This window comes from Haliaeetus leucocephalus, unplaced genomic scaffold, assembly GCF_000737465.1.
Source record: "Haliaeetus leucocephalus isolate CR32 unplaced genomic scaffold, Haliaeetus_leucocephalus-4.0 Scaffold1, whole genome shotgun sequence".
Classification (NCBI taxonomy): Eukaryota; Metazoa; Chordata; class Aves; order Accipitriformes; family Accipitridae; genus Haliaeetus; species Haliaeetus leucocephalus.
Genome location: NW_010972437.1, coordinates 17,011,458 through 17,023,596, shown reverse-complemented (window position 1 = coordinate 17,023,596; position 12,139 = coordinate 17,011,458). Strand labels below are relative to the sequence as shown.

Sequence of the window (12,139 nt, the reverse complement as noted above, 5' to 3'; positions counted from 1 at the left end):
CTGCCCCCCCTTCCCCAACCTCGTGCAGCCTGCCAGGGCTGCGGCCCCCCTCCCCATTGCTGTTTCCAGCCAGACCCCTGCACTGTGACCCCCCCCCCTCCAGTGTTGACCCCCGATAGCCCCCAGTCATTGCGGCACTGCAAACCTACTGCCTCCCCCATCTCCTGCCCCCAATCCACCGTGCGCCCCCAGCCCTCCCCGTCCTCTCCTTACCCAGGTATTGCCCGAAGCGGCTTGTCCCTTGGTGCAGCCGCCCGGCACAGCCCAGGCGGCGCGGGTTGGGGGTCCTTCCCTCGCTCCCTTGCCTGTCGCCACTCTTTTGCACCATGCACGTACCCCTTGCCACGCTCCCACCCCCCGGGTGCTGAGCACCCGCTGTGCCTCCCCCAGACTGTACATGGTTAGGAGGGTCCCCCGTGCCCAGCACCGCCCGGACAGCCACAGCCTGACCCGCCGGCCGGAGCCTCGGCCAGGACCAACACCCACAGCCCTCCTGCCTGCCCCGAGATGGCAGGACCCACGGCAGGACCCACAGCAGGACCCACATCGCTCCCCCTGTCCTGTCGGACAGTGCCTCCTCCCCCTCCACTGTAGCAGACACCAGCGCAGGGCAAACCGCCCCAAAATATCTCAGGGGGGGGGGCGGGCTGGCAAAGCCCCCCTCGACACAGACATGCGGCAGAGAGGGGGACTCCAGGGCAGGAATTTGGGACCTCTGGGGGAGGCTGGGGTTTAGCCAGGCAGCCCCTGGCCCTGCCAGTTTAGTCCCCATCCCCGGCACCTGCAGACGGAACACGGCCATGCTGCGCTGTGGCCAAAGCCATAGATGCAGGAGGGGCCATCATCTTTGCAGCACCCAAGGCTCCACACGTGGGTGACGCAGGGCAGGGACCGGAGTACCAGGTTGATGATGTGCCCGGCAGCCCTGGCTCTGGCTATCCGCAGCCCAACGGCCCCCCAAAATATGCACCCAGGTGGAAACACGTTCCCTGTCAGTGCAAGCACCCAGCTGCATGGTGTCCCGTGTCCCCCTGCATGGGGACACACACAGCAAGCCTCCCAGCAGGGCAGGCACAGAGGTGCTCCTCGGGGACCCCCTCCAAAGCACCCCGTGTCAGGTCCCCATGGGGTGCCCCCACCTGCAAGCAGGAGTGTCCCCAGAGGGGTGCCACACATTAGCCCGGGATGTGCCACGGCCACGCAAGTCAGCCCTACACCAAGGTCTCCTGCAGTGGGCAGGGGGATGCAGGATGTGGCTCCCTCCCTGCCAGCGGGAGCAGCGAGCCCTGAGTGGGGTGGGCACGGGCACCACGGCGGGAGGGCTGGTGCGAATGCCCTCGTGCTGGTGAACGTGAGAGATGTGCATCACTGTTTTATAAATGTACAAATGCTCCCTAATAAAGAGGCACAAGTAGGTCCGGAGCTGCCTGTGAGGGCTGGGGGCAGGAGGCAGGGCTGGGGGGCTGCAGAGAGGTGGGGAAGCTGGTCCCACCCCGGGGGCAGGTGGTGGTGGGACCCAGGGAGCACTTTACAGCCCTGCACCCACATGCTGGGCACTGCAAGAGCCAGCATGCTAGCTCGCCCAAAGGCAAGCATCTCTGCATCGCTGCCCACAGAAAACCTTGCCTGCCACTCAGCTCTTTCAGCCCCGGCATGTGGCAGAGGTACGGTGGTTGCCAGCTGGGCACCAGCAGTGGGAACTGCCAGAGCCATACCCCAGTCCTCAAATCGCTCCCCGGGTGAGGGCAGGCACCCCACCAGTGGCCCACCAGGCTCTATCAGTCCCCAGTAGGTGTTGAGGTGGGAAGGACGGGCTCCTGCCCCCCTGGGGGCTGCTGCAGGGTGGGGAGCAGATGGGAGGGCAGAAACATGGGCTGGGAGTGCTTTGGGGGTGCTCCACAGATGCCCCATGCTGGAGCAGCACCCCACACCCCTGCCAACACCCAGGACCCTGCGCAGGACCCACTTGCCTGTGGGATGCCCCCCTGCCATACCCACGGCCCCTCTGCTCCCATGCCTGTTACCAGCACCACACACAGCCCAGTTAAAGCCCGGTGCGTATACTGGCACTGGCCTCACACAGGATTACCAGCATGGTGCCAGCAGCTGTCTGCTCGTCCAGCACCCGCTGTGGGCCATGAGCCCCGGCCCCCTGGCAGGGGGCACGGCGCAAGCGAGATCGCAGGGGTACCATCAGCTGTCCCAGGGTGGGACCTCCAGCAGGACCCCCCCTACGGGTGCCATGGGCAAGGGGTACAGGGTGAAACCGAAACGGGGCAGGTGGAGGATGGGGGGGGGGCAAAGAGGGGCCCTGCTGGCACAGGGCCCTGGGGCTTTCCCTGCCAGAGGTGCTCCTGAATTCTCCAGACCCTTCTCCATCTGCCCTGGCCACCCTGCAGCACAGAGAAGGGACAAAGTGGGAGACAGGCTCTGGCCTCACAGTGGAGGCTGCCAGCACCGGGCACCGCAGGTTTCCCTCTAAACCAGTGAGGGCTGAAGATGCCCAGGTTAGCTGGGTGCAGCTGGGACACAGGATCCCATCCCGCAGCTCACACCATGCCCTGCAAGGGGAGCACTGGGGTCAGGACCTAAAGGGAAAAGCAGGGAAACAGCTACATCCTCCACATCTTTTCATCACCTGGTAAGAGGATCAGGTCCTTTGGGGGTCCTTTGGGACAAGGCTGTCCCTGCCACCAGGCCCTGACCCATCTGCCCCTCCAGGATGCCCTGCCACAAAGCCACCTTCATCTACACCAAGGCCGTGACTGGGAACTCGTGCTGCCTCCTGCTCCGCAGTGAAGACATGTCGGAGGAGCTGAGGGAGGAGGAGAGCAGGATCATGCAGCGAGTCCAGTGCCCAGCGCTGCAGGTGCTGGAGGACATGCTGAGGAAGGACCAGGTCCTGACACAAAACCCGAAGGTCGTGGTGGTGCTGGCCGGGGACAGCAAGGGCTGGGCGTAGCTCACCAAGATGCTGCTCCGGTGCCTCATCTCCCAGATCTGGCAAGTGGCTTTCTGGAAAAAAAACCCTCAAAGCCAGATCCTATGCCTACAGGAAAATAAAGGTGATTTTGGAGGAGCAGGAGTGAAGCATGGCTGAAGGAAAGGCTGAGTGGCCTCAGGATGGGTCCAAGGAGCCCTGTAGTGGTGACCTAGTGAAGACGTGATGTAAAGTTATTTTTATCAGTTGCTCTCAGCACCTCTGTTCTTTAATTTGGCAACTTTCTGGTGGCACCTAGAGATGATACCTGTCTCCCACCACCTCCAAACAGGACAGGCAGGTGAGGTGAGCCCAGCATCCCCCCCTGCCTGTGCCATGCCTGATGTCCCAGTGCAGATGGCGCTGGGCTGGGGACAACCAGTGGGATGACCCAGATTTAGCACCCCAGGGCCAGACCCAAACCCCAGCGCGGTGGCTCCTGCGCGCCCTCTCCCACGCTGCATCCATCCAAGGGCCACCAGGTGTCTGCTCCTCCCCAGGGACGGGGCCACTGCCACCCAGGGCTCGCTGGGCTGCAAAGCAATGTCAGCCCAGCCCAACGCTGCTTGAATTGCCTGTAATGAGCCACATGAAATAATAGCTGGGGCATAATTAGAAGGGGATCCACTATAGTGAAGCGGGCCCTTAATTTTAACAAGTGCAGCCCTCTGGACAAACGCCAGGCACCTGACTGTGGCAGGACTGGCTGTGCTGGCAACGGCCCCTGTCACCAGTGGAGTTGACAACCCCAGCAGACTCTGCTCCTGCGGGATGTGGTGCCGGGGCCAGGGAGGGGGCACCAGGATGGAGCAGCTGGCGAAGATCCCTTCTGCCCATGGGATGGGCATCTCCTCGAGCACTTTCCGGCATGCCTCCACTGCCACACACTGCAATTACAGCTGTTCCCAGGGAAAAGCTGCATTTCAAAGAAAACAAACATCCAGCTTGGGAGCAGAGGGGCTGGAAGTGAGCCCCAGAGTGCAATGGGACATGTGGCCTTGCTGCTGTCACCTCCTCTCCAAGTGCCTCCTGCCCGGAGATGCTGGTGGTGACAGGCAATACCTGGAGAAAGGAGTGAACCTCAGCATCTCCTGATGACCTGAGCATGCCAAGCTCGCTGCTTTGCTCCTGGCTGTTTCCCCATAACCTCCTTGCTGGGAAAATGGACCGGTGGTGCTCATCGGTGGGGCCAGGCAGGGGACACACAGCCCTTGCTTTCCAGTGCTTTTCCAGCTCCTGACAGCAGGCAAGCAAGCTGGAAAAAAACCCAAGGCAATTAAAATAAAAATCCAACTAAGCTGCCTGCCTCTCCCCCCAGCCCCAGAGATTCAGACTCCTGCAGTCTGTCTGTGATGGGGCTCTGCGTCCCCGGAGGGGACGTCCCCGGGGAATAGCTGGGTGTGCTGTCACCCCGGTGCAGGGAAACCCCCGTGGGCAGGCACACACCAGCAGCAGCACTGCCTGCACTTACAGCTACCAGCAGTTTCCCTCTTCATTGAAAGGCTCTGATTTCCCTGAGCTTGGCCAGAAAAACCCCTGGCCAAAGTCCCCAGCACCCTCCAGAGGGGCTCGGCAGCGCACTGGGCTATGACCTAGGGCATTGGGTGCAGGCAAAGCCCAGCATCTCCCTGCCTGCTCCTCCTTAAGCAGAGCAGTTTCTCCTGCCTTCGCTTGTAGCCAGGAGGAAATGTTTGCCGGGGTTGGGTCCCACTCTGTGGCTGGCAGAGCTGCTCCTGTAGGACAGGCAGCGGGGCACTGCTGGCCGCTTCCCAACGAAAGCACAGGGACAAAAGGGCACTACTGTGCTTCCCCTTGCCCTCCAGCCCTCTCCTGGCACTGCCGCACTTCCTACATCCTCCCAAACATCAGCCATCGAGCTGATTAACGTTGCCAGGGCTGAAGGAACTGCCATGGGATTTAGCGCAGCCAGAAGTGACACAAGCAGGACTAGAGAAGCAGGTTTTGCCTTCCCTGCTCACAAGCTCACTGCTACATTTGCAGAGAGGTGCCTGCATGACTGTACGGGGGAGCAAATTTGCAGGGGGGCAGAACAGCAGAGCAGCAGCTTGGGTTTTCTCCAGTTTAAGTCCCTTTCTTTGCCATGGTGCAGGAAGGAGAGGGGAGGCAGGTGCCCACCCAGCCCCGGTGCACCCAGCCAGCCCCTCTCCTGTTTCAGAGTGCTTTGCTCTGAACTGGCCCTTTGCGCCCTCCTCCAAACAACTCCCCAAGAGGAACTTGCATTATGCTTCTCAAAGGCTGTGGTGAGCCAGTAATGCTTTTAGAAAATTTTCTCGAGGGAAGTGTAAGTCTATGGGCAGCAGTCACGTGTTTTCTCATGCCCCATTGGGAAAATTGCCCTTTCGCTGCTCTGCCTCTGCAACTGCGTCTGTGCAAAAATCCACACATTGTATGGAAGTACCAGTCAAATCTGACAGGGATTGCAGAAAAGTCCCTGTCGGCTCAGCCGCCCACTTCAGCACCCGGGCTGCTCCTCCCTGCCTCTTTCAAGAGTGTCACCATCCCAGTCCAGTGCCCTGCCTGCACCTGCCAGCCCTGCGTGGGCAGGAGGGGGGCAGAGCGCGGTTGTGCCCATGTCCCCATCGTCACACAGGTCTTTGCCATTGCCCAGCGAGCCCATTTACTTCACCCAGGCACAGGAAGGTTGTTCCGGGCCGTGGTGAAGCAGGCCAGCCCGCTCCTGGCACCAAACCCCTTCCCGAAGCTTTGCGCATCCCTCCCCAGGGTTTCAGCATGCTTTGACGCTGCAAATAACCTGGCAAACACCAAAGCGGCTTCAAACCCTGACAGCTCCTTTTAAAAGGGAGCAATAACTGTGCTGGGAGAGCCATGAGCACTGTCATTTGCTTGTATATACGTCGGAGCAGGGGGGGCTTCGCTGGTGTTGATAGTGCAGAGCATTAAGTATGCAAATAGCTCTAACTCAGTCTGGGCAAACAGCAATGAGGAGGCAAGAGCGACTCTAGACCATCTTGCGACAATTAAATGACAATTCTGGGTTTCTTTTCACAGCCAACTTGATTTGAAGCTGGTTTGCTTTATTACCATTTGGATACTCATTTAACACCTAATCACAAGCAACTCCTAGGTCTGCATTTCAGAGGAGAAATGTATCTGTAATGGACCTGCATCCACCTCACTCCCTCTGTCCCAGATTCACATTTGAAGGGAATTAAGGATGTGCTCAGGGAAGATCAAAACCAGAAATACTCAGAGCAAGCTAACAGTTATCATCTGAAATATAATAAAACTATATTTAAACAGATATGCTCCTACGCCGTGGATATGAAGACTGGAGCAGGAATATATGAATGAGGTATCTTTGGGGAAGGCATGCCACAGCCCAGGGGCTTTCCATGAGTTTCACTGAGCACTAACAGCCCTGATAACTAACAGCAAGTAGGTTCAGTTAATTTTCTTGGGGATGTCTCTTTGATACGTGTGTTTCGTGAACAAGTAAAATGTGATGACCAAAGGGCTAGTGGGAAGAGCACACAGAGGCGTGAAAATCATGCCTGGAGCAGACAGCACAGGCAGGGGACACAGTCCCTGCTATCTCATACTGCAGATAGGAGCTGTAGGTGGTGAAACAGTCCAGGGCGGGAGTATGCTGCTCCGCCTGACCCAGAACTGGAAACCACAAGATGCTGAGAAACCCTGAGATGCAAAACAGCCCCCAAAAGGGTGAAACCAACACAGAAAGGGCAGGTTCAGCCCTAATGATTCAACACAGTGCTCAGATACGGTTTCTGGTCCTGGAGTTTCCTTCAGAGCTGATCCCAGATGCTGGAAGGCAGAGCTCACCCCACTTGGGCACCCAACCTCTGCTCTGATGTGGGCCAGGAGTTCCCCATTACCCACGTACGGCCCACGAAGGCTGTTATAGGGACAGCACACGTGGACACGGCTGCACCAGCTGCTCACTGCAGTGCTTTTCCACCTGCAGCTGGGCCTGAGGAGGGCTGGAAACCTCATCAGTGGGACCATGAATTTATGGCACCAGGAAAGACAGGGCATTGCTCAGCACACTGCACACAGGCACCTGGGCTTCCCATGGCAAGAGGCTCAGCATCCTGCTGCACCACCAGTGACTGGTAGCAGGTAGTGACAGCACGATGGCCCCAGGGACAGCAGGCATCAGAGGAGGTCCAGGACTCCTGCTGCAAGCCCCCAGGGGTTCAAGCTGGTATTTCCAAGCGTCTGCTTGGCCTAGCACCTGCCAGCCTGTCCATATGCCGATAGGCTCCCCCAGGCCTCACTAAGGAGAGGCAGTCATCTCCCAGCTCAGGTAGAGGATGCTGCAGGCAGCTTGGGGAAAGCAGTCCAGCCAGCTGCAGCCAGATTTTGTACAAGCAGCCAGCAGCTACGACCACACAGACCCCCAGCGGGATACCCAGAGGTGCCCCAGGGAAGAACTAGCTACACCCACTGGTTCATCTCTCTGTTTTATTAGTGTAAATGCACCCCCACCCCCCCCCACTATTAAATACAAACCAGGAGCAGAGAGCGGCTCCTCAGTCGCTTTCTCCTTAGGAGATGCGCAGCCACACCCTCTGCTGTGCCCACCAGTGCTGGGCACCATGTCCCCCAACCCCGAGGGTGGCCCCGTGGTGGGGAGGGCTCTCACCTCCGTCTGGAGGCTCTCGTCTGAGGGCTGCAACCTCCGACGTCCTATCGATACTGCGAAGGCCAAAGCGGCCTGGGTCACGGTTCCCATGGGGAGCAGCTCATGGTATGTGAATACAGCAGGATGCCCTCCGGCACCCCCTGCGCCCACCAGCCCTGGGGGCCAAGTCCCCCCCACCCTGACCAGCTGGGAGCACTCCGGCTCGCTGCCAAGTGGCAAAACCCTGAAACCAACCTCCTTATTGCTTTTTTGGGGTGGGACGTGCTCCATCCCGCTGTCCAATCCTGTGGCAGGCACAGGGACATGGCCCTCCCTGCATGGCCGGGCTGATGCTCCGAAGGAGTGAGGGGCACAGCCCTGTCCCAGGGTACTGGGGGAACCATGAGGGATCACCCCCAGACCCGTGGCAGTCACAGCCCTGCAGCAGGGAGGAGCTTGGTCTCTGCGTGCCCCCGGTCAAGGGGGGACAGCAAGGGACAGGGCAGGCCATCGCCTCCCCACCAGGCAGCGAGGCCAGGACAGAGGGGTGGTGCCAGTGGCCAGCAGCTCTGGGGTGAGGAGCTGGGCATTCCATCTCGCAGCTCGGTGACTCCAACCCCACCTCGCCCCGGGGTCTGCACAGCTGCAGCTGCTCCAGAAGGACCCGGACACCCCAGGCTGGCAGACCCCGGCCCAGGCAGCCCCAGGGGCCCAAGTCACAAGCTCAGGCACCGGCGATCCCTGCAGCCACTGGGAGGAGGAAGACTGATTTGGGCAGCAGAAGAGGTGGGGTGGGCAGGCAGGCACGGCAGGGCAGGGCCAGCCCCTCCGTGCCCTGGGATTCAGGTACTGTTCCCCTGCTCCTGCTCGAAAAGCACCATGGCCAGCTGGGAGCGAGAGCCTACGCCCTCCAGGCTGCTCTGCACGCAGCGGTGGTAGATCTCCTCGCTGAGCCGGGGGTTGCAGGCCTGGTGTCGGTAGCGCTGCAGCAGGGCAGGCTCCACAGCCCGGAAGACGTGGAGGTTGGAGTACTTGATGAACATGTCGTAGATGTCCAGGGTCTCCAGGATGTCCTCATTCTCCTGCACATCACCTGCCATGCGGGTGCGTGCTGCCATGTAGTCAGCGTTGTAGAAGCAGGCTTCGTGGAAGACGTCACGGTCGAAGCGCCCCGCATCACGCAGCAGGTCCAGTGTGGCGGGCGGCACCTGGTTGTGGTAGGCAATGGCGGGGTTGTAGCCCTGGAAGTGGATGGGGAAGAAGACCTGCCAGTTGTTGATGGTGTTCATTCGGCAGCGATTCAAGAAGTCAACGGTGACCTCTGTCCCCACGCCGGCCACGAAGAAAAGCGTGTCCACAGGATGCTTCTTGGAGATGATGTCCATGACCTTGATTTGGGAGGGTGCATCTGTCTTAACACTGATCCACGGGATCTTCACCTCTGCATACTTGCGCTCATACTCAGTGATCTGGGCCTTCACAGGGGCAAAGATGTCATTCTGGGTGACCTGCTGAGCCTCGAAAGGGTCATAGATGAAGAGGAAGGTGAGCACCGCATTCTCACTGCTCTCAAAGGCGGCCGCCGCATAAGCCTCCAAAAAGCGGGCAGCGTGGTCCCGGTCGTGGGCTGTCAGTGGCAGTATGACATTGATGCGGCTGGCCTCCGTCACATAGGGCATGGGGATGATCTCCACCTCGCTGAGGGGCCGCACCAGGTGCACGCGCTTGGTGACAGAGCGGCTGTGCCCCTTCTGGGTGACCACCTCCACCTGGAGGTCCAGCGTGTACTCCATGCCACGCGTGGGGTCGAAGCGCCGGTACCCATTCACCAGCTGCTGTTTGCGGACGTGGAGCACCGGCTGGTACTTGCGGTTCAGCTCCTCCATGGCCATGGCCACCACGTCGGCCACGTCTGCCAGATCCACGCCACGCAGCTCGCACTTGGGGGAGCCATCCACACAGGCGTAGACTTGCTCCTCTGTGAAGTAGTCCCAGCGCAGCACCTCGAAGCGGGTTTTGGGCTGGAAGGGGGGCGGGATGCCAACAGGCCATGTGGCACCATGGTCCCCATCAGCAGACAGGCTGCTGGCGTTCTGGATCTCCAGCTGCAAGAGAGATGGAGGAGTGAGAGCGAAGGCGAGCAAAAGTAGGTCTTCCAGCTCTGGCTGCAGGCAAGCTGACTCTTGATACTCAGAGATCAGCCACTCCTGGCCCAAAGAGCAGTGCCAGAACAACTCTGCCTTCAGCCTGACTCCTGTCCAGCACCTCAGGTTTCCTCAAAACAGCACCCCGAATGTGGCACACCACCTCTATCAGCAGGACCCATGTTCTCTCCCACCCTGCCTGGCCTTTGCTGGCAGACCTCAGCACCCTGCTGGCTCTATCACCTTGAACCACCACAGCAGCTGCAGGACCTGTCCAGGTCCAAAGCTGCTCTCCAGCCAACACTGCTGCCCCTGCAGCCACACGGGCTCAGCTCACCCCATCCCACAGCAGGTTCAGGTGAGAAACCCTCATATTAAAGTGGAGAGGTGACACAGAGCAACCAGAAAGCCCACAGGGAGGCCAGAGGAGCCCAGACCCTCCCAGCCAAGTCAGGTCTCACCTGGAGCTGCTGGATCTCCTGGTAGGTCCTCTCGAGCTCCATCTGCGCGAAGTACTTGTGCAGCCGGTACATCTGGAGGGGATCCAGCACGGGGTGGACGGTAAAGGCGCTCTGGAAACGGAGGTCGGTCTCCCGCTCGGGGTCTGCATTCTTCCCCAGCTCAAAATAGTGGTAACGCAAGCCCTGCGCCAGGCAGGAGAGATGGGTCACAGCCAGCCCCGACCCGCGCTCCCACCCCAACAGCTGCCAGCACAGCAAGCTCAAAGGACAACAGGGTGCAACGGCTGGTCCCCCCAGGACCTGGGAGCCCACAGGGAGGCGGGCAAACACACCAGGCCAGGATCAGGCTCTCGGAGGCCATTTCTGCTGCAGAACCTACCTCGTGCTCCTCGGCACAGTTGACAGCTGTGTAGTCGATGATGCAGCGGCCCAGCCACTCATCAGGCCGGGCGCTGAGGATGTCATTGCGGCAGCTCTCCAGGTGCTGCTGCAGGAGCAGGAGGAGGCTGCGGGACAGCAGGTAGCCAAACCCCCCGTAGCAGTAGCGTCCCTCAGTGTCCCCGCCAATGAACTCCTCGGGACGGCCCAGGTAGAGGTGGGTGTCGATGCTCAGGTGGGCGACCAGGCGGTTGATGCGGTGCGCCTCCGTGTAGGTATCGTCCTGCACCAGGAAGAACCAGTCGAAGTCGTTCACATAGTGGTCCAGAAGGTACCTGATGGTCTGGTACATGTTCCAGATGGGCCGCTCATCACTGTGCGTCACCACCGTCATGCCGTGGGGCACCTTGCGGCCCCGGGTGCCTGTGAAGTACACCAGGCGCTCCAGGCGGTGGGCCAGCGTGCGGTTGACAGCCACCCCCAGCGTGTTCAGCGTGCTCTTGGAGGTCAGCACACCCACGAAGAGCCGCTGCCGCATCCCCAGTTCTGTACTGATGTACCGGGTCCTGCAGGAGGAAGAGAACATCTGGCCCCAGGGCATTGCACCCCACCCGCACCCTCCCTGTCCTCCCCAACAGCGCCGACCTTGGTTCCTCTGCAGGAACTGCTCCCAGGCTTCAACCACACACGCAAGACATCAACCCAGTGGCACTGGCTGCTGCTATGCTTGGGCCAGAGGCACAGCAGAGTGCTCTGCTGAGGTCCCCCCCAACCTGAGACCCTCCGCTCCCATAAGCCAGCCAGCCTGGCTCAAGCCAGAGGCTCGCAAAAGGCTGAGCACAGCTAAAAGAGGGAAACGGGGCTGCACACCCCAGCTCTAGTGGGGACACGGCCCACCAGGCACCCCACCACACTGCCAGTCCCAGCCAGGACAGCCGAGCTGGGAAGCACCTTCCTGCCGCCCCTGCCAGACACGCTGCTCTCAAGCAGGCAGGCAGGCAGGCGAGCTCACGCTGCCCTCCCCGGGGAAGCCAGGCCCTGCTGGGCTAGCTGTGTCCCCCTCCCCACCATGGCCCCCAGCTGCCCCACTCACAATGACTTTCAGGTTTCATTCTCCCAGCCTGGCGCAGCGGCAGGAAGCGACAACCCCCCTCCCGCAACCCCCCGGCCCCCAGCCGCCTCCTGGCACACACTGGCCCCATTCAGCCCCCTCCATCCGCCCACCGCCTTGCTGGGACAAGGAGGCCCTTTCACTGCCTGCTCCCCGTCATCCCGGGGACGCCAGGACAGGCCGCAGCCAGCCCCGGAGCAGGCTGGAGTTTGTGGCGCTGGGTGGGGACGGGCCACCGCGGGAGGGGTCCCTGCTAGGGCAGGGCAGGGTGCCTGGCAGCACCTGCTGCAGCAGGCGACCTCTGCACAGCGGGCAGCAGCGCGGGCAGGAGGCTCTTCGGGCGCTCCTGAGGGGGGCAGGGGGGTAAGAAGAAGTGGGGGGGGGGGGGGGAGGCAGAGGCAAGGAAGGGAAGCAGCAGGGAAAGGCGCCTGCAGTGAGAAA

At 60.8% G+C, this 12,139-nt stretch overlaps 1 protein-coding gene across 1 annotated transcript; it reads right to left on the bottom strand.

Moving 5' to 3' along the window:
* Window positions 1-8,360: 8,360 nt before the first annotated feature.
* CHPF (chondroitin polymerizing factor) lies at window positions 8,361-11,141 on the bottom strand. Its single transcript, XM_010567901.1, has 3 exons — window positions 10,589-11,141; window positions 10,210-10,392; window positions 8,361-9,709 (listed from the first exon to the last, which is right to left on the bottom strand). The coding sequence occupies exons 1-3, from the start codon at window positions 11,123-11,125 to the stop codon at window positions 8,447-8,449; spliced, it is 1,983 nt and encodes a 660-aa protein (XP_010566203.1). The 5' UTR covers window positions 11,126-11,141; the 3' UTR covers window positions 8,361-8,446.
* Window positions 11,142-12,139: the final 998 nt, after the last annotated feature.